The sequence below is a fragment of the Callithrix jacchus genome, chromosome 18 (assembly GCF_049354715.1).
Source record: "Callithrix jacchus isolate 240 chromosome 18, calJac240_pri, whole genome shotgun sequence".
In the NCBI taxonomy this organism is placed as follows: domain Eukaryota; kingdom Metazoa; phylum Chordata; class Mammalia; order Primates; family Cebidae; genus Callithrix; species Callithrix jacchus.
Genome location: NC_133519.1, coordinates 9,782,697 through 9,806,124, shown reverse-complemented (window position 1 = coordinate 9,806,124; position 23,428 = coordinate 9,782,697). Strand labels below are relative to the sequence as shown.

The following is a 23,428-nucleotide window of genomic DNA, read 5'->3' as shown; positions in this document are numbered from 1 at the left end:
AGTGGTTACTCAAAGAAGGGAGTTAGGAGCTTTCACAGCTGCAGCGTGCCCTCGGGAGAGAGAATGTTTACTGTGATTTCTGAGGCTACCTTTGTCTCTGTCAGTGCAGCCCCACAGGACAGGTGGAACGGCAGAACAGCTTTTCACTTTCTCAGTCCTAGTGAATTTCTGCTTCTCGAAGTGCACGTTAGTGATACTGTGTTTTAGATCTTACTTTATTTCTTATTTTCCCTCCATTTAATCTATATTTTAAAAATTAAGGCCAGGCGCCAGGGCTGACACTTGTAATCCCAGCTCGGAGGCTGAGGTGGGTGAACTCACGAGGTCAGAAGATTCAGACTATCCTGGCCAAACATGGTGAAACCTCGTGTCTAATAAAAATATAAAAATTAGTTGGGTGTGGTGGCTCATGCCTGTAATCCCAGCACTTTGGGATGCTGAGGCAGGGGAATCACTTGAGGTCAGTAGTTTGAGACCAGCCTGGACAACATGGTGAAATCCCATCTCTACTAAAAATACAAAAAATTAGGCCTGGCCTGGTGGCTCACACCTGCAATCCCCAGTACTATGAGAGGCCAAGGCGGGCAGATCACGAGGTCAGGAGATCGATACCATCCTGGCTAACAGTGAAATCCCATCTCTACTAAAAATACAAAAAATTAGCCAGGTGTGGTGGCACCTGCCTGTAGTCCCAGCTACTCAGTAGGCTGAGGCAGGAGAATTGCTTGAACCCAGGAAATGGAGGTTGCAGTGAGCTGAGATCACGCCACTGTACTCTAGCCTGGACAGAGCGAGACTCTATCTCGAAAATAAAAAACAACAACAAACCCTCTCCCCCCTCAAAATTAGCTGTGTCCACACACAGCTAATTACAGGTGGGCGCCTATAATCCCCGCTATTTGGGAGGCTGGGGCAGGAGAATCGCTTGAATCTGGGAGGCGGAGGTTGCAGTGAGCAGAGATTGGCACCGCTGCACTCCAGCCTAGGCAACAGAGAGAATCTGTCTCAAAAAAACAAAAACAAAAGCATTTTCTTATCTCTGCATTCTCCATGGTACTGAAATCTAACATCAACCCCATACCTCCTCAGGCCAGAAGCTCCTTTATTGCATGCATTTTCCAAATTCCTAAATCACTAAATCTTTTTGTTTTCTTTTCTTGATGAAGTCTTGCTCTGTTGCCCAGGCTGGAATGCAGTGGTGCAATCTTGGCTCACTGCAACCTCCACCTCCCTGGTTCTAACAATTCTCCTACCTCAGCCTCCTGAGTAGCTGGGACTACAGGTACTTGCCACCATGCCCAGCTAATTTTTGTATTTTTAGTAGAGGGCGGTTTCACTGTGTTGGTCAGGCTGGTCTTGAACTCCTGACCTCATGTGATCAGCCCTCCCTGGCCTCCCAAAGCGCTGGGATTACAGGCATGAGCCATTGCATCCAGGTTCAAAACACCAAATCTTATTAAAAGTACATTCTACAATTTTCTTTTTCTTTCTTTCTTTCTTTCTTTCTTTCTTTCTTTCTTTCTTTCTTTTTTTTTTTTTTTTTTTAAGATGGGGTTTCACCATGATGGCCGGGCTGGTCTTGAACTCCTGACCTCAGGTGATCCACCCACCTCGGCCTCCCAAAGTGCTAGGATTACAGGCGTGAGCCACAGCGCCCGGCCATTCTACAATTTTCTCACATGCATCATTTTATCTCTGTCCACTTCTAGCACTGACTTAGCTGAGGACATCATCAACTCTGATCAAAGGACCCAAAGTCTAAGTAATAATACCAGTTTCATGGCAGGCTTTCCCTGGAACCAGGCTGGACATAATGATAATTTTCAAGAGAATGTGAATTGCTCTGTACTTGATTTTCTTTTTTTTGAGATGGAGTCTCACTTTTGTTGCACAGGCTGGAATGCAATGGTGTTATCTCAGCTCACTGTAACCTCCATCTCCTGGGTTCAAGCAGTTCTCCTGCCTTAGCCTCCTGAGTAGCTGGGATTACAGGTGCCTGCCACTAAACCTGGTTATTATGATTATTATTTTTTGTACTTTTAGTAGAGTTGAAGTTTTGCCATGTTGGCCAGGCTGGTCTTGAACTCCTGACCTCAGGTGATCCACCTGCCCCAGCCTCCTAAAGTGCTGGTATTACAGGCATGAGCCACTGCGCCCGGCAAGTTTTCTTTTCTTTAAGACGAATCTGAAAGTGGGGAACTCTGTGTACCTGAAATGATTACATTTTGATATTGACACGAAAAAATTGTGTACTAGCTTGTCCCAGTTTCCTAAACCAACAAAGACATTCCAAAAACTTTCCTAAGGGGCCTAGGAAGTTTGGCCTTCGCAGAACAGTGGCAGGAGTGTTAACCTTGTCCTATTACCAAAAGGTGTCAAAGCTGTTACTAAACTCTGACAGTTTCGGAAACCCCCATCAGCATTGGAGAATTCATTATGGCCCTTCCAGACCATGGTCACAGTCAGAACCAGATTCTGTTGCCCTGGCCTTCCGGGGAAACCCCCACGACAGCTGCTGAGAGATAAGGAAACAATGTCCCGCCATGGCTTGATCCTAGGTTGGGTGAGAGTGATTGGGTCAGACAGGCTGCACTTCCTCACAGTGAGTGTGCATATACCTGTTCGCACTGCCTATCCTTTCCCCACCCAATGTGAGGGCAGGGGGCTCAGTTGGGCTGAGGGGAGAACCGTGGAAGCTTTCCACGGTCAAGGCCCGGAGCTTCTATTGTGTGGTGGCCTGGGAACGGAGAACAGGAGGCAGTCAAGGACCCAGCTTCAACCTTTGACAGTAAACCAGAAAGAACCAAGTAGTGAGGGCATCCACTGTCTTACACCAGCCAAGAGAAACCAGGTCTTTGACTCCCCAGGGCACTTTCCTCTCTGCTTTCTTTCACTGTGCTGAGTTTGGAGAATGAGCACTCCATTGTCATAGGAGGGGTAGATGTGGGCGGAAGAGTGAGAAGGGTGAAGGTAGGACATAGACATTCCCACTAAGCTAGAGACTCATGAACGGCCATAGCCATGACATGCACAGGTTGTCCTCAAATCCCAGGGCCATGGGCAGGTCTTAGGTATCTTTGGAATTTTAAATTGGTTGGCCTCTGTCTAGTTTTAAACCTGATTTAGGTTCAGTTCAGCCAGAGTATGATTCTTTGGGGAGAGGGCCCTGACCTAGAAAACTACATGCTCAGTGGTCTGCTCAGCAACTAAGGGCTCTGACGTACTGGAGAGTTGCTCACCCTCTGAGAATTTCAGACTGTATCTTAGAAAACAAAATTCAGCAGATGACGTATTAGGCGCAAACGTATTGTCCTCGACAGCTCTAAGTCATTGCTACTTCTACCTCACAGGGTACCTATCACAAGGATCCCACTATCCATCGTGGGTCTGAGCAGGGAAAGAGGCTTTGGCAGACCGTGAATCCTGTATTAGTTTCTAGGGCTACTATAACAAAATACCACAGACTCGGGGTTTAAACTGAGATCTCACCACTGCACTCCAGCCTGGGTGACAGAGTAAGATCCTGATTCTAAATCTATCGATCAATCAATCAATCAATTGGAGCACTCTGAGATGAGTAACTCAAGGGAGTGGTTAGAATTTGAGTTCTAACAGTAGAGGGGAAAAGGGGGTAATAAAAGACATAGGGAAAACAAAATGACTTTTGGAAAGATAAATGGGCCCTTAGAACAGATGGAAGATTCGAGTCTTGTGACAATGTCTGTTTGGGTGTGGTGCCAATGTCTTATCTCTGAGATAAGATTTGCTTCTAGTCCAGAAGAAGAGTTATGACAACTAAGTAAAAAATCTGAGATATGTGAGGAGGATCTGCTATTAAACAGGAAAGGGAGTGTAGGAATTGGAACGCTTTCAGCTGAAAATTATTCTTAAGCCAAAACTGGCACATTTGGAGGTAGCATATTCTGATCCCCTTAAAAAAGGAACAACATAAACACCATATCTCTGATTCTGCCCAGGGTCCTGTGCCCTCTGGCACCGGGAATCACCAGTTCTCTCTGCCTTGTTTTGTGGTTGCTTTCTCATGCTGCTATTTGGTTACGTCTTTTCCACTAGTGTTTAAAAGCAATCAAATGCAGGAACTTTTCATTTTATTTACTATCATTGAGCTTATACGGGTCACTGAACTAAATGTCAGTTTACAAAAAAGAATAAACAAAAATCGCTGCCGGTGAGGAACACACAGACAAAATGGGGCAGTACTGAGATGTAAAGAGATGTGAAATAATGTGATAGATTCTGCGAGAGTTACTAGAGTCAGAAGTTTCCTCTATGTCCGGAAGCGGACGAGGGAGCGGAAGACATGTGTCGCCAGTGCCGGGGTGTTGGTTTAGGCAGGTGGACGCTGTGATGCGTGGTGGAACCGTTCAACAAGCCGACTTGAGAACCAGCTTTATGCGGAGAGAGAGAACTGCTCTGTCATCCTCCGTGCGTCACCCCCTGGAGGTTCTAAGTTTAAACGCTTTGATTTGGGGAGCTGAAGAGTTTTGAGCTTAAAATGACTGAAGAGCCACGAGGTGGGTCCCCATGTTTCAGTCTAGACGTCTGAACATAGATTCAAGACTTAGGAGCACACGGAAGGTGGAGCCAAGGGAGAGATTAAACAGGGCACATCAGTTCTTTTAAAAATATTCTTCCGGAAAAAAATCCCCAACAAAACACGATTCTCTCAGCGGAAACCAGGACATTTTCTCCTAGACTCCCACACAGAGGGCCCCGATAAAGTAATAAACGTGTTAACGGTAAGAACCGCAACCAATTTCATAGCGCAGTTTCTGGTCATTACTCCCAGTGTGGAGCGGATAGTCCTCTAGCAAGACCCAATCTGGCAAACTGCTGGCTCCATGTGGAGCCTCCAAAGGACAGACACAGTGGGGCCCTAAATCCTGGCCGAGAACAAAGGCCGATTTAGAGGATCTGCAGAAAGGGATGCACAGCACATGCCTCAGTCCTCCCTATGCTCGTAGCAGGCCGTCCGTATACGCCCGTTCCTCGAGATCGAAAGTATCAAATGAATTGTTTTAAAACCCGGTACAACAAAAGACAGTAAAAATAGAAACTGCGTAACAGTTGCTTACGTAGCATTTGCACTGGGTTAGGCGTTATGAAGTAATTTAGAGACTATTTACAGTACCCGGGAGGTTGTGCACAGTTACGTGCGAATCCTACGCCATTTTCTACAAGGGACTGGAACATCCTGGACTTTGGTGTCGGCGGGAGCCCTGGAACCAATCAATCCCCCTCCGATACCGAGGGAGAACCGTTTTGCTTCTCCCAGCACGGCTCTGGCTGACAGTGTGTTGGTGTTGGGATTCGCTTCGCTGACCTCCAGGAGAAAGCTCGGCAGCGTGCTGACACGTTTTCCCAGGACCAGATCGCTCCCGGGTGAGCGGAAGCAGGGCGGCTCGGTGCAACAAAACAGCCTAGGGCCGGGAATTATGGCGAACCCGCCCCCTCCCGCCGTCCCTTGGCGCACAGATCCCCGGCGCCGCCGCTCTTGAGGTCGCCTCTCGCGTGTCCGCCTCCTCGTCGGAACGGCGCTTCCTGCAATTTTACACAAGCGCAGCTGGGAATCCGTTCGTCGGGATTAAACGCTGAGCTGGCGCGCTCCTGCCGGTCTCCGGCCTCCGTTTGCTCTTCCTGGGGCTCCCTCCAGACCTTTCCCCTTAGGCTCTGCACGCCCTCCGGGCGTCCTCACACCAGACACAGGCCAAAGCCCCGGCAGAATCCCGACGCCGCGGGATGGGATCTGAATTCTCCCGGGGACTGTGGCGCAGTGATGAAGGGCGAACAACAACAAAGGAAAGGGCGAGAGTGAGAGAGCCCTGAGAAGGAAGAAGAGGAAAGCAGAAAAGAAATGACAAAATGTCGAGAGGGCGGGGACAACTGAGAACGCTTCCCGCCGGCGCGCTTTCGGTTTTCAATCTGGTCCGACAGTCTTGTATATCAGGGGAAGGCGGCCCTCGCCCGGACAGAAGCCGTCTTCCGGGCTGCAGCGGTCATGTCTGGCAGAGGAAAGGGCGGAAAAGGCCTCGGCAAAGGGGGCGCCAAGCGCCACCGCAAGGTCTTGAGAGATAACATCCAAGGCATCACCAAGCCGGCGATTCGGCGTCTAGCTCGGCGTGGCGGCGTTAAGCGGATCTCCGGCCTGATTTACGAGGAGACCCGCGGTGTGCTGAAGGTGTTCCTGGAGAACGTGATTCGGGACGCGGTCACCTACACGGAGCACGCCAAGCGCAAGACCGTCACGGCCATGGATGTGGTGTACGCGCTCAAGCGCCAGGGGCGCACCCTGTACGGCTTTGGAGGCTAGGCCGCCGCTCACGGCTTTGCACGTTTCCGTCCCAAAGGCCCTTTTTAGGGCCGACCACTTGCTCATCTGAGGAGCTGAGCACCTGACTGCGTAAAGTGCAACAGTAACCGTGCGGGAACGTAACTTTGCCAGCGGGGCGGCAGTCGGATCTGAAGTTAACAGACAGCTGGTGTCCGTACAACTCGCAGCCTTAAGGGGCTTCAGTCGTTGACCTTTTGCTTGCCTGGGCTTATTTTAGCCTTTTTCCATGCGAAAGGTCGAATGTGCTCTAGGTTCGAGCGCTGCTTTTTTCGGTTCGCTCTTGCGCAGTGTAGGCACACCTAGGGGTGTCGGGGTCCGGACGTAATGAGGCACTGGCCATTTAAGCGTCCCTTGCTGTGTAATCTCACTCTTCGCTCAGGCAAAGTGGGGAGAGTAGCCTTAGTTTTAGAGGTGCGGGCTCTCACCTGATCCGTTCAGGTTTCGTCAGTTAACCTTTCTGGGCTTCGTTTTGCCCTTACATAACCAGCGGGTGGACTACGTGCCTTCGTCTAAGGGTCCATTCATGGTCTACGCTGTCTTAAGACGCACTCAACTCACTTCAAATAAAAGTGTGACTTTGCAGATCAATCTTCGTACAGTTGAAAAACGCCTTTCTGGCAAGTTAGTGCCCAGTGCCTGAAAACTGTCATTTCTTGTGTTCAGTAACAAGGCCCCTTAACTTAATCAAGGACCTGTGAGATGACCGTCTCGGTCGTGGCATTGCGAGGATATAGATGAAGAGACATTTTAATGTGATCCCTCTATAATAGTGACTCAAGGATATGATCTTAAAGCAACTTCAAGAAACGGGCCATCCAGGTATGTGGCTTCTACCTCTCAGGGCCCGTTGTAGCTTAGAATGAGAGACCTGCAGCAACGTGCCCGCCGTCAGTACAGAAAGCACGATTCCATTTTGACGAGGCAAAAGCTAATTATTCTATATCAGCACGGCCTAGATCACAGAAAGCTGTTCTCTGCACTTCTACACTGCCACCTCTAGGTGGCCCTAATTTGGATTGAAACGGGTTCGCAGTTCTAAGCCCTAAATTAATAGCTTTGCAGCCATTGCATTGCCCAGAAGTTTATTTACTTATTTAACTCTTTATTATTGTTATTATTATTATTATTATTATTATCATTTTCTGCATTCTAGGCCTACGATTTTACAGCGAAATTGGTCGGTGTATGTACTTGAGAGAATAAAATCTGTCAGCTCCCAAATGATAAACCAGTAGTTGCTTTACTGGTCTTCGGACGTGACTGCTCTCATCAGCATCAGACACTTGAGAAGGAACTAGGCTTAAAACACGGTACTTGGCAATCGGGTTGCCAGCAAAGCAGCGGATGCGAGACTTGCCCTCCAGGAGCTTAGCATCAGACGGGAGAAGAGAAATAAATGCATAATATGTAGGCGACATAAATCCACACCAGTACGCAGTTAGGAGGAAATGGCAAAGCCAAGAGTAAGAGGCCGTACGTATTCAATATGATGAGAAACTTAGACAATACTATAGGAGCCCAAATGCTACAGATGTCACTGGCTGCTGGGAGACTAGGGAAAACTTGTCCATGGACGTGGGGGTTTGTGTCGGACTCTGAATAAAGAGCAGAATGCTTGCTGTCCTACTGGCGGGTTATCTGCCCATTGCCTGAAAAGTATCATTTCCTGCGTTCAATAAAAAGGCCCGTTATGAGATATGAGCTACGTAGTAAAGGGGACGGGGGCAGGGAGGACGTGGCAAGAATAACATGTGTGAAGATGTCCAGGTGGGAAACAGAAGTGTTAATGCTCCGGATGTTTCCTTTCCCTTTCAGATCTGACCTGTCATTTCCAGCATTCCTATTTGAAATATCACTGTTTTTTTGTTTGTTTTTTTTTTTTTTAACCTTTAAAGGCAATGCTGATGAATATATCTGATCCTCACCAAGATCCACTAAAGAAGGAGATAAAATTTGAAGAGAAATAAGAAAGAAAGGGAGTGGGGTAGAAAACACCCGTTATTTGAATTAGGGTAGCCTCTCATCCATCCAACAATGGAAAACACATCCATTGTTCTCAAAGTGTAGCCTCTCATCTATCGGTATTGATCACCTGGGATAAAAAAATCTTGGGCCCCACTGAATGAGACACTGAGGGATGAGACCGTGTAATTGGTACTTTTGAAAAAGCCCTCCTGGTGATTCTGATACATATTAAAGTTTGAAAACCACTGATGTAGATAATAGCTCTTTCTGTCTTTTTTTTTTTTTTTTTTTTTTTTTTTTCTTTTTTGAGACGGAGTCTCACTCTGTCACCCAGGCTGGAGTGCAATGGTGGAATCTTGGCTCACTGCAACCTCCACCTCCCAGGTTCAAGCGATTTTGCAGCCTCACCCTACCAAGCAGCCGGGATTACAGGTGCCACCACCTGTAGTTTTAGCTGCGCTAATTTTTGTAGTTTCAGTAGAGCCGAGGTTTTGTCGCGTTGGTCAGGCTGGTCTCGAACTCCTGACCTCAGGTCATCCACCCGCCGTAGCCTCCTGAAGTGCCGGGATCCCTGCACCTGGCCTCTTTTCTCTCTCTCTCTCTCTCTCTCTCTCTCTCTCTCTCTCTCTCTCTCTCAAGCAGTTTTTGTTTTAATGAAAACGTATTTAGAATCTGAACATATGTTGCCCAGATGTTTCCCAAATGTTAAATTTTGCTTTCTTTGACGGAAAAGAAACCATATGGATGATCCTAATACATTTCTTGTAGCAAAAAAACATAGACGGAAAAAGGTGAAACAGCCTTTGTTTCTTCAAAGAATTTGGGGCAGACAGACAAGACGTATGAATGAAAAATGTAGCCGGCTTGTTTTAGTAAATATCAGTTTCTACTTCTAATAGTACTTAAGTTTGTAACTAATGGATGTGTTTTCTTTTTTCTTCCAAGATTTCTCCAATATCTTGTCCTTTACCATTGCACGTCATTGTGTACATCTTCTTTATAGTGACATTAGTACTCGCCCTTGCTCCCACCATGTCGAGTCCACCACATGCTATTATGGTATAGACACGGCTAAGTCCTCTATGAGCTGTCGGCCCCCGAACATCGCCAAGTCACGGAATACGCAGCTATGTATGGTTTTACATTAATAAAAGTCCCTTTTTCTGAACCATCTATTACAGTGAAGGATATAATGCTATTTTTAGCCATCTTTAATAGCAAGGCATAAAATTTCTCTCTTTGATTTGCCCCCCAAATAATTTCCTTCCCATTTCAATCCTTCGGTAGCTCTCCACGAGCCGGCTTCTGTCTGCCACCTCCTTCCCTCCCTAGATGAATTCAAGACTTCCACTCAGACACATACAAATGATTATAGAGTTCGGTCTGTGGGTCTACTCCCATTACCGTGGTCACACAGGCACCTGCATGGCCCACCACTGGCTGATCAGACTTCACTGTGGACCCATTTGAAGTCTTTCTTCCCGTTACCCGCCCCTTACCTCTCTGCGTAGCTCATCCTTTACTGCATTCTTCTTCCCTTCCTTTGCAGCCTCTTACTCTGTACTTCACTCTCTAGCCAGTGATGTACGTGTTAGTTCCTTACTTGAAACAAAGGAACGGAACTGATATTTATGCAGAATGTTACTAGTACACATAAATACGGATAAATATATAGATAATTGTCAGGAAAAATGCTCACAAAAATTTAAGAATGATTTATAAGGGCTTATCTTCATTGAACATTTCTAATAGTTTGAATTTCTTAAAATAAGCGTGAATATAATTTTCCCCAAAACGATCAGAAGTTTAGGTAGGTAGGTAATCTGAAGTACACAAACCATGAGAAATCCTACCTCTGTCAAAGTTAAATTTTCACATCTTTAGTGTTACTGAGAATTTTATTTTTTTCCAAGGTGGAATCTTGCTGTCGTCAACCACGCTGGAGTAATAATGGCGCCATCTCGGATCACTGCAACTTCTGCCTCACCGGTTCGAGTGATTCTTCTGCCTCAGCCTCCCAAGTAGCTGGAATTACAGGGGACCACCACCATGCTCAGCTACTTTGTATATTTTTAGTAGAGACCAGGCTTCGCTACATTGGCCAGGCTTGTCTCGAACTCCCGACCTCGTGCGATCGGCCCGCCTCGGCCTCCCAAAGTGCTGGGATTACAGGCGTGAGTCACCGCACCCGGCCGATTACTGAGCATTCCTGCCTTTGTCACAGCCTCATTTTAGGGATCAAAGGAAACGTTCTATGCGAAAGAAAAATGAGGCCGTGAAGTGATGTAGAAACGAAAGCTGATGTTTTTATCATCTTTCCCACTCAGTGTAGTTTTCTTTTTCTTTCTTTCTTTTTTTTTGAGACACGGTTTCACTGTACTTAAGGCCACCAGGTAAGGAAGGGAAGGGTTATTAGGATAAGAGAGGGCAGAAGCAAGGAGGGCCCAAAGAGATGAGGGCAAAGAAGAGCAAGGGAAGGCTCACAGGGCTGACTCTTGAAGAATGGGGGTTCTTAGGGTCACACAGAAGGGGAAGACGTTCCGGACAGAAACAGAAAGTGTGAAGATGCTGCATGCTTGGAGATTGCAGATGCCGAGCGGGGCTAGAATAATCTTGTTCGGCTGCAAAAACATCTGAAACCTGAGAAGGCTGTGGGAAACATGAGGAACTAGATGTGTGATACTTTGAGTTCTTCTAAATTAGTAACTGCTAATAGAGCAGCAAAAATTGATGGGGCTCTTGTTCTGCGCCAAATACTGTGCAAGGTCTTTTTTTAAGACACGGGGTCTCACTGCTGTCACTGAGGCTGAAGTGTGTTAATAAGGTCACAGCTCACCACAGTCTCGAACTGGCCTCTAGCAGTCCTCTTGCCTCAGCCTCCTGAGTCACCAGGATTATTACAGGCATGAGCCACCACACATGGCTTGTGCTAGATACTTTACAGAAATTGTCACTTTTACTATTTCCGACAAAAGTATGAGCAAGTAACTGCTACCCCATTTTACAGACGGGAAAAGTTAGGCCTATGGAGATCTGCCTCCTGATCTACTCGGTCCCGTGGCTGTGCTTGCGTTCTCGGGGGTCTGTGTCGATAGTCCGTCTGGCCGTGCCCGAGCCTGCAAATCCGCGCTGCCTACAAATCCGCATGGCAAATCCTTAAAGTCATTCACCTGTTTACATGGAAAAGGTTGGGATTCAAACTTGATTTTGTCCAACTCCAGTCCTTCCTGGTTATTAGCCTCTAGTGCTGTGAATTGCCATGCAAAGGAATGTTAACTTAATCCTGAAGGGAATGGGAAGGTCGCAGAAAAATTTTAAGCATGAAAGTGAGAGGCTCAAAACAGAAAGCAAACAAAAAAACGAAACCCTCATTTTTTTAAAGACAGCTCTCATAGAGTGGAAACTCGGTGGCAGGGCAGAAAAGACCAGCCTGACTATCTAACCTACCAGACCAGAGCTGGTGAGGGCTTCAGTTGAGGTATGGTCATGGGAGGATGGAGAAAAGGTGATACGATTGAAAGTCAGAAGGTAGATTTAGTAACATTTGGAACTCACAGGATTTGGACAGAGGACGAGAGGAAGGGACACCTGACCAGTAGAGACAGAGGTAGTGAAGGTGTGTTCCATGAAGATGAAGAATGTGGAAACAGATCGGTTTGGAAAGCAAGATGATGCATGAGGTTTTGGAAATAAGCTGGGTTTGAAGTGCCTGGTATCCATCCAGAGGGACCTGTCTGCGAGACGGAAACATTGGTGTAGCAGTGGCTCACGTCTTATAAGCCCAGCATTTTCGGAGGCCAAGGCGGGATGGCTTGAGCCCAGGACTTGGAAACCAGCCTGGCCAAGGAAGTGAGACCTTGTCTCTACAAAAAAAATTAAAAACTAACCCAGTCATGGTAGTGTATGCCTGTAGTCCCAGCTACTCAGACGGCTGAGGTGGGATAATCGCTGATCCGAGTCCAAAACTGCAGTGAGCTTTGATTGTGCTACTGCACTCCAGCCTGATGAGTGAGACCATTTCTCTCACACACATACACACACACACACACACACACACACACACACACACACTGCAGGGATCGGGATAGGGTCTCTGCAGAAGATGAAGCTCAGATTAACAAAAGCCCGCCTGCACCCTCCGGGAATTCTGGCTTAAGGGCAGGATACGGGGCTCGCCACTGTGCCGGTGGTGGGGCGGGCCTCACCGACACCCGACCGGCACCCCAGCACAGTTCTCTCTGCACGTTTGCCCCCAGAACCCCAGCAAGGCCGAGGTGGCGAATTCCCTCCGTAGCCGGGCGGCCGCGCCCACCGGGCGGGGTAAGTTTGGGCGCGAAGCCGGGTCATGTAGCACTCCATCTCCGAAAAGGCCAGGCGCTGTCCCCGAGTGTCCCCTGGACGCGGGCCCGAAGCGTCTCTCCTTTCCCCGCTACCCATCCAACGCTGGGTCCCCGTCAAGCGCGGGAAGAGCGGGGCCGGCAAAGCCCGCAAGCCGGCGCCCGGGAGCGAAACGGCGTGAGCTGGTGGCGCCCAGGATAGCTGACCTAGGTTGGTTGGCAAAGCTCAAGGCGGCACTGCAGCCAGGGCACCCGACCCTGAGTTTTGCGGGGACCTAGCTGGAAATGCTTTCCCCGCCCTTAAGGCCGGAGGAGCACGGACCGCAAGCGGTACAGCCTCTTCCAAGTGCTGCTGTGGGTGGCTCTGAAAAGAGCCTTTTGGGTACGATGGAACCTCCGACCCGAGCGCGCACTTCTCAAGCCCGCTCCCCACGGATGCGGCGGGCCAGCTGGATGTCCTTGGGCATGATGGTCACGCGCTTGGCGTGGATGGCGCACAGGTTCGTGTCTTCGAACAGCCCCACCAGGTAGGCCTCGCTGGCCTCCTGCAGCGCCATCACGGCCGAGCTCTGGAAGCGCAGGTCCGTCTTAAAGTCCTGCGCGATCTCGCGCACCAGCCGCTGGAAGGGCAGCTTGCGGATCAGCAGCTCCGTGGACTTTTGGTAGCGCCTGATCTCGCGCAGGGCCACGGTGCCCGGACGGTAGCGGTGCGGCTTCTTCACCCCGCCCGTGGCCGGCGCGCTCTTGCGGGCCGCCTTGGTGGCCAGCTGCTTCCTCGGGGCCTTGCCGCCGGTCGACTTGCGGGCAGTCTGCTTAGTACGGGCCATGGCAAACCAAAACACAAACTTAGGAACGCAGCCGCGGGGAGAAAAACGGGCTCCCGGCCCCGCGGCAGCCGCCTTTATAGGCACAGTCTTTTCCCGATTGGGCGGAGCAATAATTGAAAATCCCGCGCTGGCTGTCCATTGGACGTGACGTCACCCGCCTCCGCGTCACCGGTTGGCTCGGGCGGAGTCCGCCCTAACCCCGCCCACCCGCCTCGCTTTCTACTTTCCAGTCGGCCCCCTCTGTTTTGCAAGCGTTTTCCCCCTTTCTTTCGGGGTCAAAGTAGTTTTCCATGGCCGCTTGTGTTAGATTGTTGCCTGTACGCCCTTCACTTCCTTAGAACCCGCTGTCCGCGATAGCCCCCTTTCTCGCTGCGCCCTGCAGCTCCCGCCGGGAACCTTCTTCCGTTTCCACCCCGAGTCGCTACTTCGCCTGTTGGGTGGGGGGGGGGGGGGGGTGCCTTTTGGGTGAGAGACGTGTCCGTCCCCAGGGCGCAGGATTCCGCCCCCGAGGCCGCTACTCTCCGCCCGGAAAACAAAAATGGAAACCAAGACTAGGTCAGCTCAGCAAAGCCAAGACCCAGCTCGGCCACACCGGGCAGCACTAGCCACTCGGGGCCCTCCGCGTGGTGGGCGGAGGCGAGGAGCACCTCCCGCTTACGCTTGAGGAGGTCTAAGTGGCCGGCCGCGGCTCCGCGGAGAGCGCCGGGGAAGCGCGCGCTTTGCGCACAACGCTGAAGCGCGGTGGGTGGCGCCTGTGGCTGAGTGGACCGCGGCGCCCAGGACGTTTGGTGCCTCCACCTGCGCCGGGAAGCCCTGGGACGGCATGCAACACGGCACACCCGCCCCCTCCGACCCGTCACCCCCAGGTCCCTTGTTTGCTACCGAGAAAGGCTGCGTCCAGAGTACGTAGCCGTCGTTAACAACTCTTTTATTTGAAAACGTGGGTGGCTCTGAAAAGAGCCTTTTGAGTTCACAGGTGCCCCTTCGAGACGCGGGCCGCGCTGGGCTTCCGGACGGCAGCCTCACTTGCCCTTGGCCTTGTGGTGACTCTCCGTCTTCTTGGGCAGCAGCACGGCCTGGATGTTGGGCAACACGCCGCCCTGGGCGATGGTGACTTTGCCCAGCAGCTTGTTCAGCTCCTCGTCGTTGCGGATGGCCAGCTGGAGGTGACGGGGGATGATGCGCGTCTTCTTGTTGTCCCGAGCCGCGTTGCCCGCCAGCTCCAGGATCTCGGCGGTCAGGTACTCCAGGACCGCCGCCATGTAGACGGGCGCGCCGGCCCCCACCCGCTCCGCGTAGTTGCCTTTGCGCAGCAGGCGGTGCACTCGCCCCACCGGGAACTGCAGGCCAGCGCGGGACGAGCGCGACTTGGCCTTGGCGCGGGCCTTGCCTCCTTGCTTGCCACGGCCAGACATGCCAGCGACTGCAGCCGATAGGACTCACTCAGAAAAACCTCCTGCCTGACGACCGGGAAAGTCGCCCAAGACGCCGCCGCCTCACCCTTTTATAGACACAACTGCGATTGTCCACGGAGCACTTTGATTGGCTCAAGTACCGTTTGTCCGGATGGCCAATAGGATAGCTCCGCCAGAATCCACTCATTTACATAATCTCGTCTCCCTGGCGTTGGGCGCCGCGGAAAACTCGCGAATCACAACGCAGCGTCTTGGGAACTTTCCTGTGCGCTCGGTCTCCCTAAGTGCAAGTGCATCCTGGCTTCCGGTAGAACCCGGTCCCGCGGCGGTGCTTGCGTTCTTGGTGGCGGGGGGTCTGTGTCGCCAGTGCGGCTGGCCATGCCTGAGCCTGCAGAGTCCGCCCCGCCTCCCAAGGTTACCGAAGTGCGAAAGAAGGGCCGCGAGAAGCGCAAGCGCAGCCGCAGGGAGAGCTGCTCCGTGTGGGTGTACGAGGTGCACCGGCGTCTCGTCCAAGGCCGTGGGCATCTTGAACTTCTTCCTCAAAGACATCTCCCGGCTCATCGCGGCGGCGGCGGCGGCCGCGGCGTAGTCCTTGCCCGGCGCACTACAACAAGCGCTCCACCGTCACGTCCCGCGAGATCCAGACCACCGTGCGCCTGGTGCTGCCCGGCCAGCTGGCCAAGCGCGCCGTGTCCCAGGGCACCGAGGCGCTCACCGAGTACACCAGCTCCAAGTTTGCCCCTGCCGGGACCTGGCGCTCGCCCGCTCCCGAAGGGAGTCGCCGGCTGCTTGATTCCAAAGGCTCTTTTCAGAGCTACTCACCTGCCTCAGTGAAAGAAGCTGTTTTCCCACTTATTTCTCTGGGTTCTACTTACGGGTTTCCCACAGCACCTACCCTTTTTTTTTTTCAGATGACCTGAGTGGAATACAAGGTAAGTCTATAATCTGTAGCTTAGTCGAACTACCATGCAGTGACACGATCATGTGCACGTAATTTGCCTTTTTCAAAGTGAGAAGGAATGCTACGGGTGCGGTAAATGTAAATATGCTCAGGAGGGTTGAGAAAAAAAGTGTTAATTGTATTTGTCATGAGCTCGCAAAATTGTGTAGTAACCTGAAACATTCTTAATAGTTTTTAGACCACGCCTAACCATGTATAGTACTCTTTAATCCCACACCTGCACATCTCGATTCTGTGGTTCAAGCAATTTTTAGTTTACGTAGCCTTTTTGTCTCAATTTGGTATTATTTCAGGTGCTGTGAATCTATAGATACTTATTGCTGGGTCTCAAGACGTTAAGTGGTATCAGTAGAGTAATGCAAAGGCTGTTGTCATGCATAGTAAAGCTTTTTAGTCAAGTGTTGATGTGTAGACAGTTTCTCGTTGTTGTAGTTGGGAATTTTACAGTCTTCTGGACTGTAAATTAGAGAAGTTCTAAAGGCCTTTGTATTTGAGAGTGGACGGACACCTTAAACAGTAATGTTTTCTAAACTGTTCAAACTTATTTAACCCTGAAGGTTTCAACACACACACACAAATATATATACGTCAATACATATTGTATATTCCTTAAACGCCACATAGTTCCACTGATCCAAATCACCGGGGGTGAGAGCACACCAGGTGATTCATAGGTTTGGTAACCACTGACATCTGATTATGCGGTTGTCTTAATCCTTGGTAAGAACCTGTTAACAATTTTCAGTCACTACCCCAGACAATCCCCCCTACCCTCTTTTTTCCCCAGAATTGCAGCGAAATATACAAGTTTTATTTAATCCTTTATTAATTCAGGGCTTTATATTTTTAGTAGGATTTAAAATACAATGTAGAAAGATCAACTGAGAACAGAAGATTAAAGTACCAAGATAAAGGCATAATACAAACTTACTAGAAAGTACATGTTAAGCATACTGCAGTGTTCTAGATTAGCCCGCTTTTGTTCACTTTTTTCTCTTAATGTACCTACATAAAATCCCAAATACTGTCTTCCAGGATGACACACTTGCTGTCTGTCCCAATCAGTTAAAAACCGATTTCTTAGTTAGTCGGTAGTATGCTACATTTACCTTTATTGAAACAATTTCAAAGCTTCATTCCCAGGAAACATTTTCCTGCTTTTGCAGATACCTTTACATGGCTCTACTGAGAGATAAGGCAGATTTCATAAGCCTGAAAAGTTAAAGCATGGAGGTAGGGGTGAGAGAGAAAGACTATAGGGAAAGGTTGAGTTTATAAGGTAGGTATATAACTTCTGTGTGCAGAGTTCACGCCAAGGGCTCGAGACAGCAGCGTGACTCACCCCAGTTTGGCTGCAGGACCTATCTGCACTCCCCATCTCGAGGGCCGTCAGGTGAGACAAAAGGCCGCGGGCTGAGTCACTGAAGCAATAACAGAATGCAAAGCAAAGGTCTGCAGTTTATGAGGACATTGTGCTGTTTCCATGTCCCCATCAGTCTCTGTGTAAGTAATAAACTTGCTGCAATTGAGATGCCTAAGAGGAGCAGAGACCTTTGCCCATATTTTCCCTGGAGCTAAGCCTTTGTTTTAGCTCCTGATGAAAAACAGGTTTAACCAGCCACCTTAAGGGCGCCATTGTATCTTTGAAATGTAAAATTTTTGAAATGTAAACTACTATCACAAGCCCCCTTAAAACGGTTTTCTGAGCGGATATCACAAGCCCCTGATAACTATTTTTTATGGAGTTTCTGTTTCCTTTCTGTTTACCCCTTTCTTTCTACTGAGATAAAATAAATGTAACAAGAAAAAAGGTATAAAAAGCTGTAACCCACAAGAATAAAGATGCTGTGCTGTGCTGTGCTACACTCGCTGCGCTGCCCAGCCCTCCAGACTCCACTATATTACTTCACTTCCGCGCACTCTCTCTCTCAGGTTGAACGAAACATCTACATTGGCGGTCTCGGGGACTCCCGCAGGTCGGTAGTCCCCCGGCAGATGTGCCGGACCCCGACAAACTTCATTTTAACAGGCAACTACACAATGTTGGGTAAATAATTATATAGTGGGAAGGTAGTTGTATACATTTGGTCTTGGGGACTGAGAATAAGAGCAGGAAAGCAATACACACCTAATTATGAGAGTGATTCAATGTAATTATATTACCTATCAATCACTACTTTTCCCTTCTTAGTAAAATTCACTTACAGTGAAATATGAAAGCAATGTGACATATTATTCAGGCTTCATTATGTGCATTTGTGCACATCGCTTCACACAATAAGGGAGAAGAAAAAAGCCACTGCACATTGGGATAAAACATGCTGGGAATACAGCAGTAAACAGAGTAGAAAACATCTACATTTTAATTAGTGGATTAGTAAAAAAAAACGGAACAAATACATTTGTATTATTCAGGGAGCCATATGTGCATTGCTGTTAAGTAAAGCAAAACATGGAGTGGAGTGGGTTGACAGGTCGGATCAGTTAATACTTGAGTGGAAGGCTGAACACAGTAAGATAGTGAGTTGTAGGATATCTTGAGGCAGAGTATTCTCAAGAAAACGGCAAGTACTGTTGGGGTCCGGCATGTCTGCCTGGGGGCTACCGACCTGCGGGAGTCCCTGAGACCGCCAACGTAGATGTCTTGTTCAACCTGAGGGAGAGAGTGCACGGAAGTGAAAGAAAAAAGTAAAGCAGAGTCTGGAGGTCTGCGTAACTTATGGTCACAATGCAGCAAGTTTATTCTTGTGGGTTACAGCTTTTATACCTTTTTTTGTGTTACATTTACTTTATCTCAGCAGAAAAGGGGTAAACAGAAAGGAAATAGAAACTCCATGAAAACATTTATCAGGGGCTTGTGATAACCCCTCACAAAGCAGGTTAAGGGGGCTTGTGATAATAGTTTACAAAGCAGTTTGTTTTTCAAAGATACACAGTGCAAGCAAACAATGGTGCCCTTAAGGTGGCTTGTTAAACCTGTTTTCCATCAGGAGGTAGAACAAAGGCTTAGCTCCAGGGAAAATATGGGCAGGGGTCTCTTGTCCCTCTCAGGCATCTCATTGCAGCAAGTTTATTGCTTACACAGAGACTGATGGGGACATGAAAGCAGACAGCACAATGTCCTCATAAACCACAGACCTTTGCTTTGCATTCTGTTTTCACCTCAGTGACTCAGCCCGTGGCCTTTGTCTCAGCTTGACAGCCCTCGAGATGGGAGACTGCAGATAGGTCCAGCAGCCAAGATGGGGCGAGTCACACTAACTGTCTCAAGCCCTTGGCATGAACACCGCACAAAGTACAAAGGCCCCAAGGCAGGAACAGGTTTGGTGAAAGTGAGAAATATGCAAGCTGGTTAATGTGGCCGAAGTATACTGTGCAACGGAGAGATTTACAGAGAGATCAGAGAGGTGCTTGAGGGCCGGATCATGTAGTCCATTAAGGAGCTTCACAGGCCATTGCTGAGATTTTTGTTTTGTGAGTGAGATGGAGTGCTCTTGAAGAATTTGACTGGAGAGGCAGATGGTAGCAGTGGAGATGCTGAGTATTAGTCGAGATATTTTAAATGAAATTGATTTAGTATAGGCTGACTGAAAGAGAAATCAAGGATTAATTGTAGGTTTTTACACTGAGCACTTGAAAACAGCTGCTATTTGCTGAAATGAGTGAGGAGTGGTGTTGGAGGAAGAAAACCAAGAGTACTTACTTTGAACAAAATGTTGAGAGACTCCTGGTAAGTATGGAAGTGTTAACTATCAAATAGTAAGTTGGAAATATGAGAATCTGGTGTTTAGGAAAGAGAAGGAAGTTAGGTTCATAAGCTCTCATATCAGTCTGATTCTGATTCTTTTGTTGATAATCTACTTTTTCTGTAAATATTTAGAATCACGATGTCGTGTGTGTGTGTGTGTGTGTGTGTGTGTGTGTGTGTACAGGACTGCCTCAGCTTTGGTCTCAGTAGTTGACTAAAACCTATTCAACTTCAGTTTCAACCTTAGAATAACCAGACGTGTAAGTCAGTGTCATTTGGGGCATCCCTGGACTCGTACGATCACAAAAGCCATCATCACCGCTATCCAATATGTATTCTGACCAATGGATCTCATTCAGAGTTCTAGTTTATATATACTATTATCAAACACATGTAAGGCTTTTAAATATAACTTGGAGTGAAATTACTGAAATTCTGTCAATTTACATAAATTATTTTTATTATAAAAATAAGATACATTAATGTATAAAAGTTTTTGTACTAATAATTGTCTTTGATTACAATTTTTAAAGTATTTCCCATTTTTTTATTTTGAAATTTTAAACCTACAGAAAAGTTGGAAAAAATAGTACAAAGACCAACCATAGACCCTTCACCTGGATTTACCAGGTATTACGATTTTGCTGCATTTGTATTGTCTTTGTCTTCTCATGTACACACAGACAGCCCCTGAACCATCTAAAAATAAACTGTGAATATGTTGGCACTTCTCCCTGAATAAAATGGCATGTCTCTTAAAAATAAGGATATTCTCCTAAATAGCTATAGTAGCATTATGACAGCCAACAAATTTAATGTTGATTCAGTAATATTAACTAATATGCAATCCATATTCAAATTTCTCCATTTTTTTTTAATCCTGTATAGTTACTGTATTAGTTTCCTGTGGCTGCTGCAACAAATTACTACAAACTCAATGGTTTTAAAACAACAGTCATTTATTCTCTTAGTTTGGAGGTCAGAAGTACAAATTCGGTTTCACTAGGTAGAAATCAAGGGTGTACTTCCTCTGGAGGCCTTAAGGGATGTGGTGTTCGCGCCAAGGGCTCGAGACAGCTAGTTGACTCGCCCCAGTTTGGCTGCTGGACCTGTACTGCGTTTCCCCACCTCGAGGGCTGTCGAGTGAGACAAAGGGCGGTGAGCTGACTCACTAAAAGCAACAACAGAATGCAAAGCAAAGGCCTGCAGTTTATGAGGACATTGTGCTGTCTGCTTCCATGTCCCCCTTCAGTCTCTGTGTAAGCAATAAACTTGCTGCAATTGAGATGCCTAAGAGGAGTAGAGACCTCTGCCCATATTTTCCCTGGAGCCAAGCCTTTGTTTTAGCTCCTGGTGAAAAACAGGTTTAACCAGCCACCTTAAGGGTGCCATTGTATCTTTGAAATGTAAAATCTTTGAAATGTAAACTACTACCACTAGCCCCCTTAAACTGCCTTCTGTGCGGATATCACAAGCCCCTGATAACTATTTTTTGTGGAGTTTCTGTTTCCTTTCTGTCTACCCCTTTCTTTCTTTCTGCTGAGATAAGGTAAATGTAAACAAGAAAAAAGGTATAAAAGCTGTAACCCACAAGAATTAATTTGCTGCGTTTTGGCCATAATCTTCACGCAGCCCTCCAGACTCTACTTTTCTATCTTTCTTTTCCGCGCACTCTCTCTCTCAGGTTGAACGAGACATCTACGTTGGCAGTCTCGGGGACTCCCGCAGGTCGGTAGTCCCCCGGCAGACGTGCCGGACCCCGACAAAGGGAGTGTGTATTTCCATGCCTTTTCCAGCCTCTAGGGGGATATTTCTGGTTTATGGTCCCTTGCTTCCATCATCACAGCAAGCATCCTGTTAATCTTCAAATCTCTCTCTGCTTCTATATCACCTGCTACCATACTTGACTTTTTTGCCTCTCCTATAATGGCTGTGGTGATTACTTTTGGAACCTATTTGGATAATCCAGTCTCAGAATCACATATGCAAAATTCCCTTGGCTATATAAGGTAATATTAACAGGTTCTAGGGATTAGGATATGGACATATTCGGAGGCCATATTTAGCCTGCCACAGCTGTTGACTACTGTTAGGGGTTGAATTGTGTCCCCAAAAAAGATATGTTGAAGTCTAACCCCTAGTTCCTTAGAATTTTGCCTTATTTGGAAATAGGGTCTTTGCAGATTTAGTCAAGTTAAAATGAGGTCATTAGGGTGGGCTCTAATCCAGTATGACTGATACCCTTATAAGAAAACATGGAGATGGCTGGGTGTGGTGGCTCATGCCTGTAATCCTGTTGCGCTAACTGCGCGTACCAAGCTTGCTTTTTCCTTTAACAGGCAGATTCATGGGAAGAAAACACCAGACCAAGAACAATAATAAAATGATAGAAAATTTTAATGAGAGAAGTAGGAGGATGGAAAGACGATAGTTTTATATATATATATACACATATATATATACACACGTGTGTGTGTATATATATATATATATATATATATATATATATATATATGGAAACCACTCTACCTCAGCACCAGCAAGACAGCAGCACGGGCTATTCGCAAGTCACATCTGGAAGTCGCTCTGATTCAATATCTCTGTGTTCTTTTTGCTCCTTTATTGTATCCGCTTACATAACTAGTTTACATACTCATCTTTGGGCTAGTCAAGTTCAGTCGGTAAACAAGGAAGATCTGCTTCATAAGTGTCCTGTCCTTGACTGTTTCTTGGGCACCGGGAGTTGGCCAGACTCCCAGCCCCCAAGATATCGTTCTGCTCCGCCAAGAGCTCTTAGCGTTTCAGAACAGTTCATGGACAGTTCGTGGGCTCACAGATCCTTTTCTGCCTACTTATTTACCTCAAATGCCTTTTACAAGCAAGCTTTTTTACAAAACAGGACTTCTATATCATAATCTTATAAACCCCAACAGGGAGACCAAAGTAGGTGGATCACCTGAGGTCAAGAAATTTGAGACCAGCCTGACCCCCCCCTTTTTTGGGGGGGCTTAAAACAAAATATTTATTATCTCACAGTTTCTGTGAGACAGGAACTTGAAAGCAGTTTAAGGCGGAGGTTTTGGCTCAGGGCCTCTCATGAGGTGGCAGTGAGTTGTTAGCCAGGGCTGTGTTCACTTAAAGGCTTGTCTATGGCTGAGGAAGTCTCTTCGAAGCTATTGGCAGGAGACCTCTGTTCTCTGGATGTTAGCTGGAGATCTCAGTTTCTCTTCATGTAGGCTTCTTCATAGGGTTACTTGAGTGTCCTCAGAACATGGCAGCTGGCTAGGCCACTTCTGAGGCTGAGGTTGGAGGATCTGTTGAGCCAGGGAAGTTGAAGCTTCATTGAGCTGTGATCATGCCACTGCACTGCACTTCTGCCTGGGCGACAGAATGAGAACTGTTTGGTACGTTAACTTTCCCACGTAATATTTCTCATGATGTGGGGGATCCATCAGAGTGGTGGGAAAAACTACAGGGAACAGACGCAAACCTTCTGAAAGTCGGAAAGTTTTGCAGAGTCCTGGGGGCGAAAAGCTGAAGAAGCTGTTCTATAACTCTGAGGCAGGGGGCAATGAAACCCTATCTTACTAAAAATACAAAATTAGGGGGGCATGGTGACACATGCTTGTAATCCTAGCTACTCAGGAGGCTGAGGCAGGAGAACCATTTGAACCCAGGAGGCAGAGTTTACAGTGAGCCAAGATCATGCCATTGCACTCTAGCCTGGGTAACAAGAGTGAAACTGCCTCAAAAAAAAAAAGAAAACACGGAGACATACAGGAAAAGACGTTAAATTCTTAAATAAAGTTTCACATCTAAAAAA

At 47.7% G+C, this 23,428-nt stretch overlaps 3 protein-coding genes and 1 pseudogene across 5 annotated transcripts; 2 read left to right on the top strand and 2 right to left on the bottom strand.

The window, feature by feature from the left end:
• Nucleotides 1-5,991: 5,991 nt before the first annotated feature.
• H4C15 (H4 clustered histone 15) lies at nt 5,992-10,636 on the top strand. 3 transcript variants are annotated; one of them, XM_078355531.1, is made up of 3 exons: nt 5,992-7,171; nt 7,506-7,825; nt 10,231-10,636. In XM_078355531.1, exon 1 carries the CDS (start codon nt 6,020-6,022, stop codon nt 6,329-6,331), a length of 312 nt encoding a protein of 103 aa, XP_078211657.1. In that variant the 5' UTR covers nt 5,992-6,019; the 3' UTR covers nt 6,332-7,171; nt 7,506-7,825; nt 10,231-10,636. The 3 variants fall into 3 exon arrangements, with proteins under 3 accessions (XP_078211657.1, XP_078211658.1, XP_054103885.1); XM_078355532.1 differs by lacking the exon at nt 7,506-7,825; XM_054247910.2 differs by lacking the exon at nt 10,231-10,636 and having other exon boundaries at nt 7,506-8,008.
• Nucleotides 10,197-14,959, bottom strand: H3C15 (H3 clustered histone 15). Its single transcript, XM_078355525.1, has one exon. It carries the CDS (start codon nt 13,479-13,481, stop codon nt 13,071-13,073), a length of 411 nt encoding a protein of 136 aa, XP_078211651.1. The 5' UTR covers nt 13,482-14,959; the 3' UTR covers nt 10,197-13,070.
• Nucleotides 14,392-14,959, bottom strand: LOC128930140 (histone H2A type 2-A). The gene has a single exon (XM_054247907.2). The coding sequence runs from the start codon at nt 14,894-14,896 to the stop codon at nt 14,504-14,506; it is 393 nt and encodes a 130-aa protein (XP_054103882.1). The 5' UTR covers nt 14,897-14,959; the 3' UTR covers nt 14,392-14,503.
• A 170-nt stretch (nt 14,960-15,129) lies between these two features.
• Nucleotides 15,130-15,946, top strand: LOC144580203 (histone H2B type 1-F/J/L-like; annotated as a pseudogene).
• Nucleotides 15,947-23,428: the final 7,482 nt, after the last annotated feature.

Coding starts and splice junctions, on each gene's coding strand:
- H4C15 (XM_078355532.1), top strand. CDS start 6,020: ATGTCTGGCAGAGGAAAGGGCGGAAAAGGCCTCGGCAAAGGGGGCGCC.
- H3C15 (XM_078355525.1), bottom strand. CDS start 13,481: ATGGCCCGTACTAAGCAGACTGCCCGCAAGTCGACCGGCGGCAAGGCC.
- LOC128930140 (XM_054247907.2), bottom strand. CDS start 14,896: ATGTCTGGCCGTGGCAAGCAAGGAGGCAAGGCCCGCGCCAAGGCCAAG.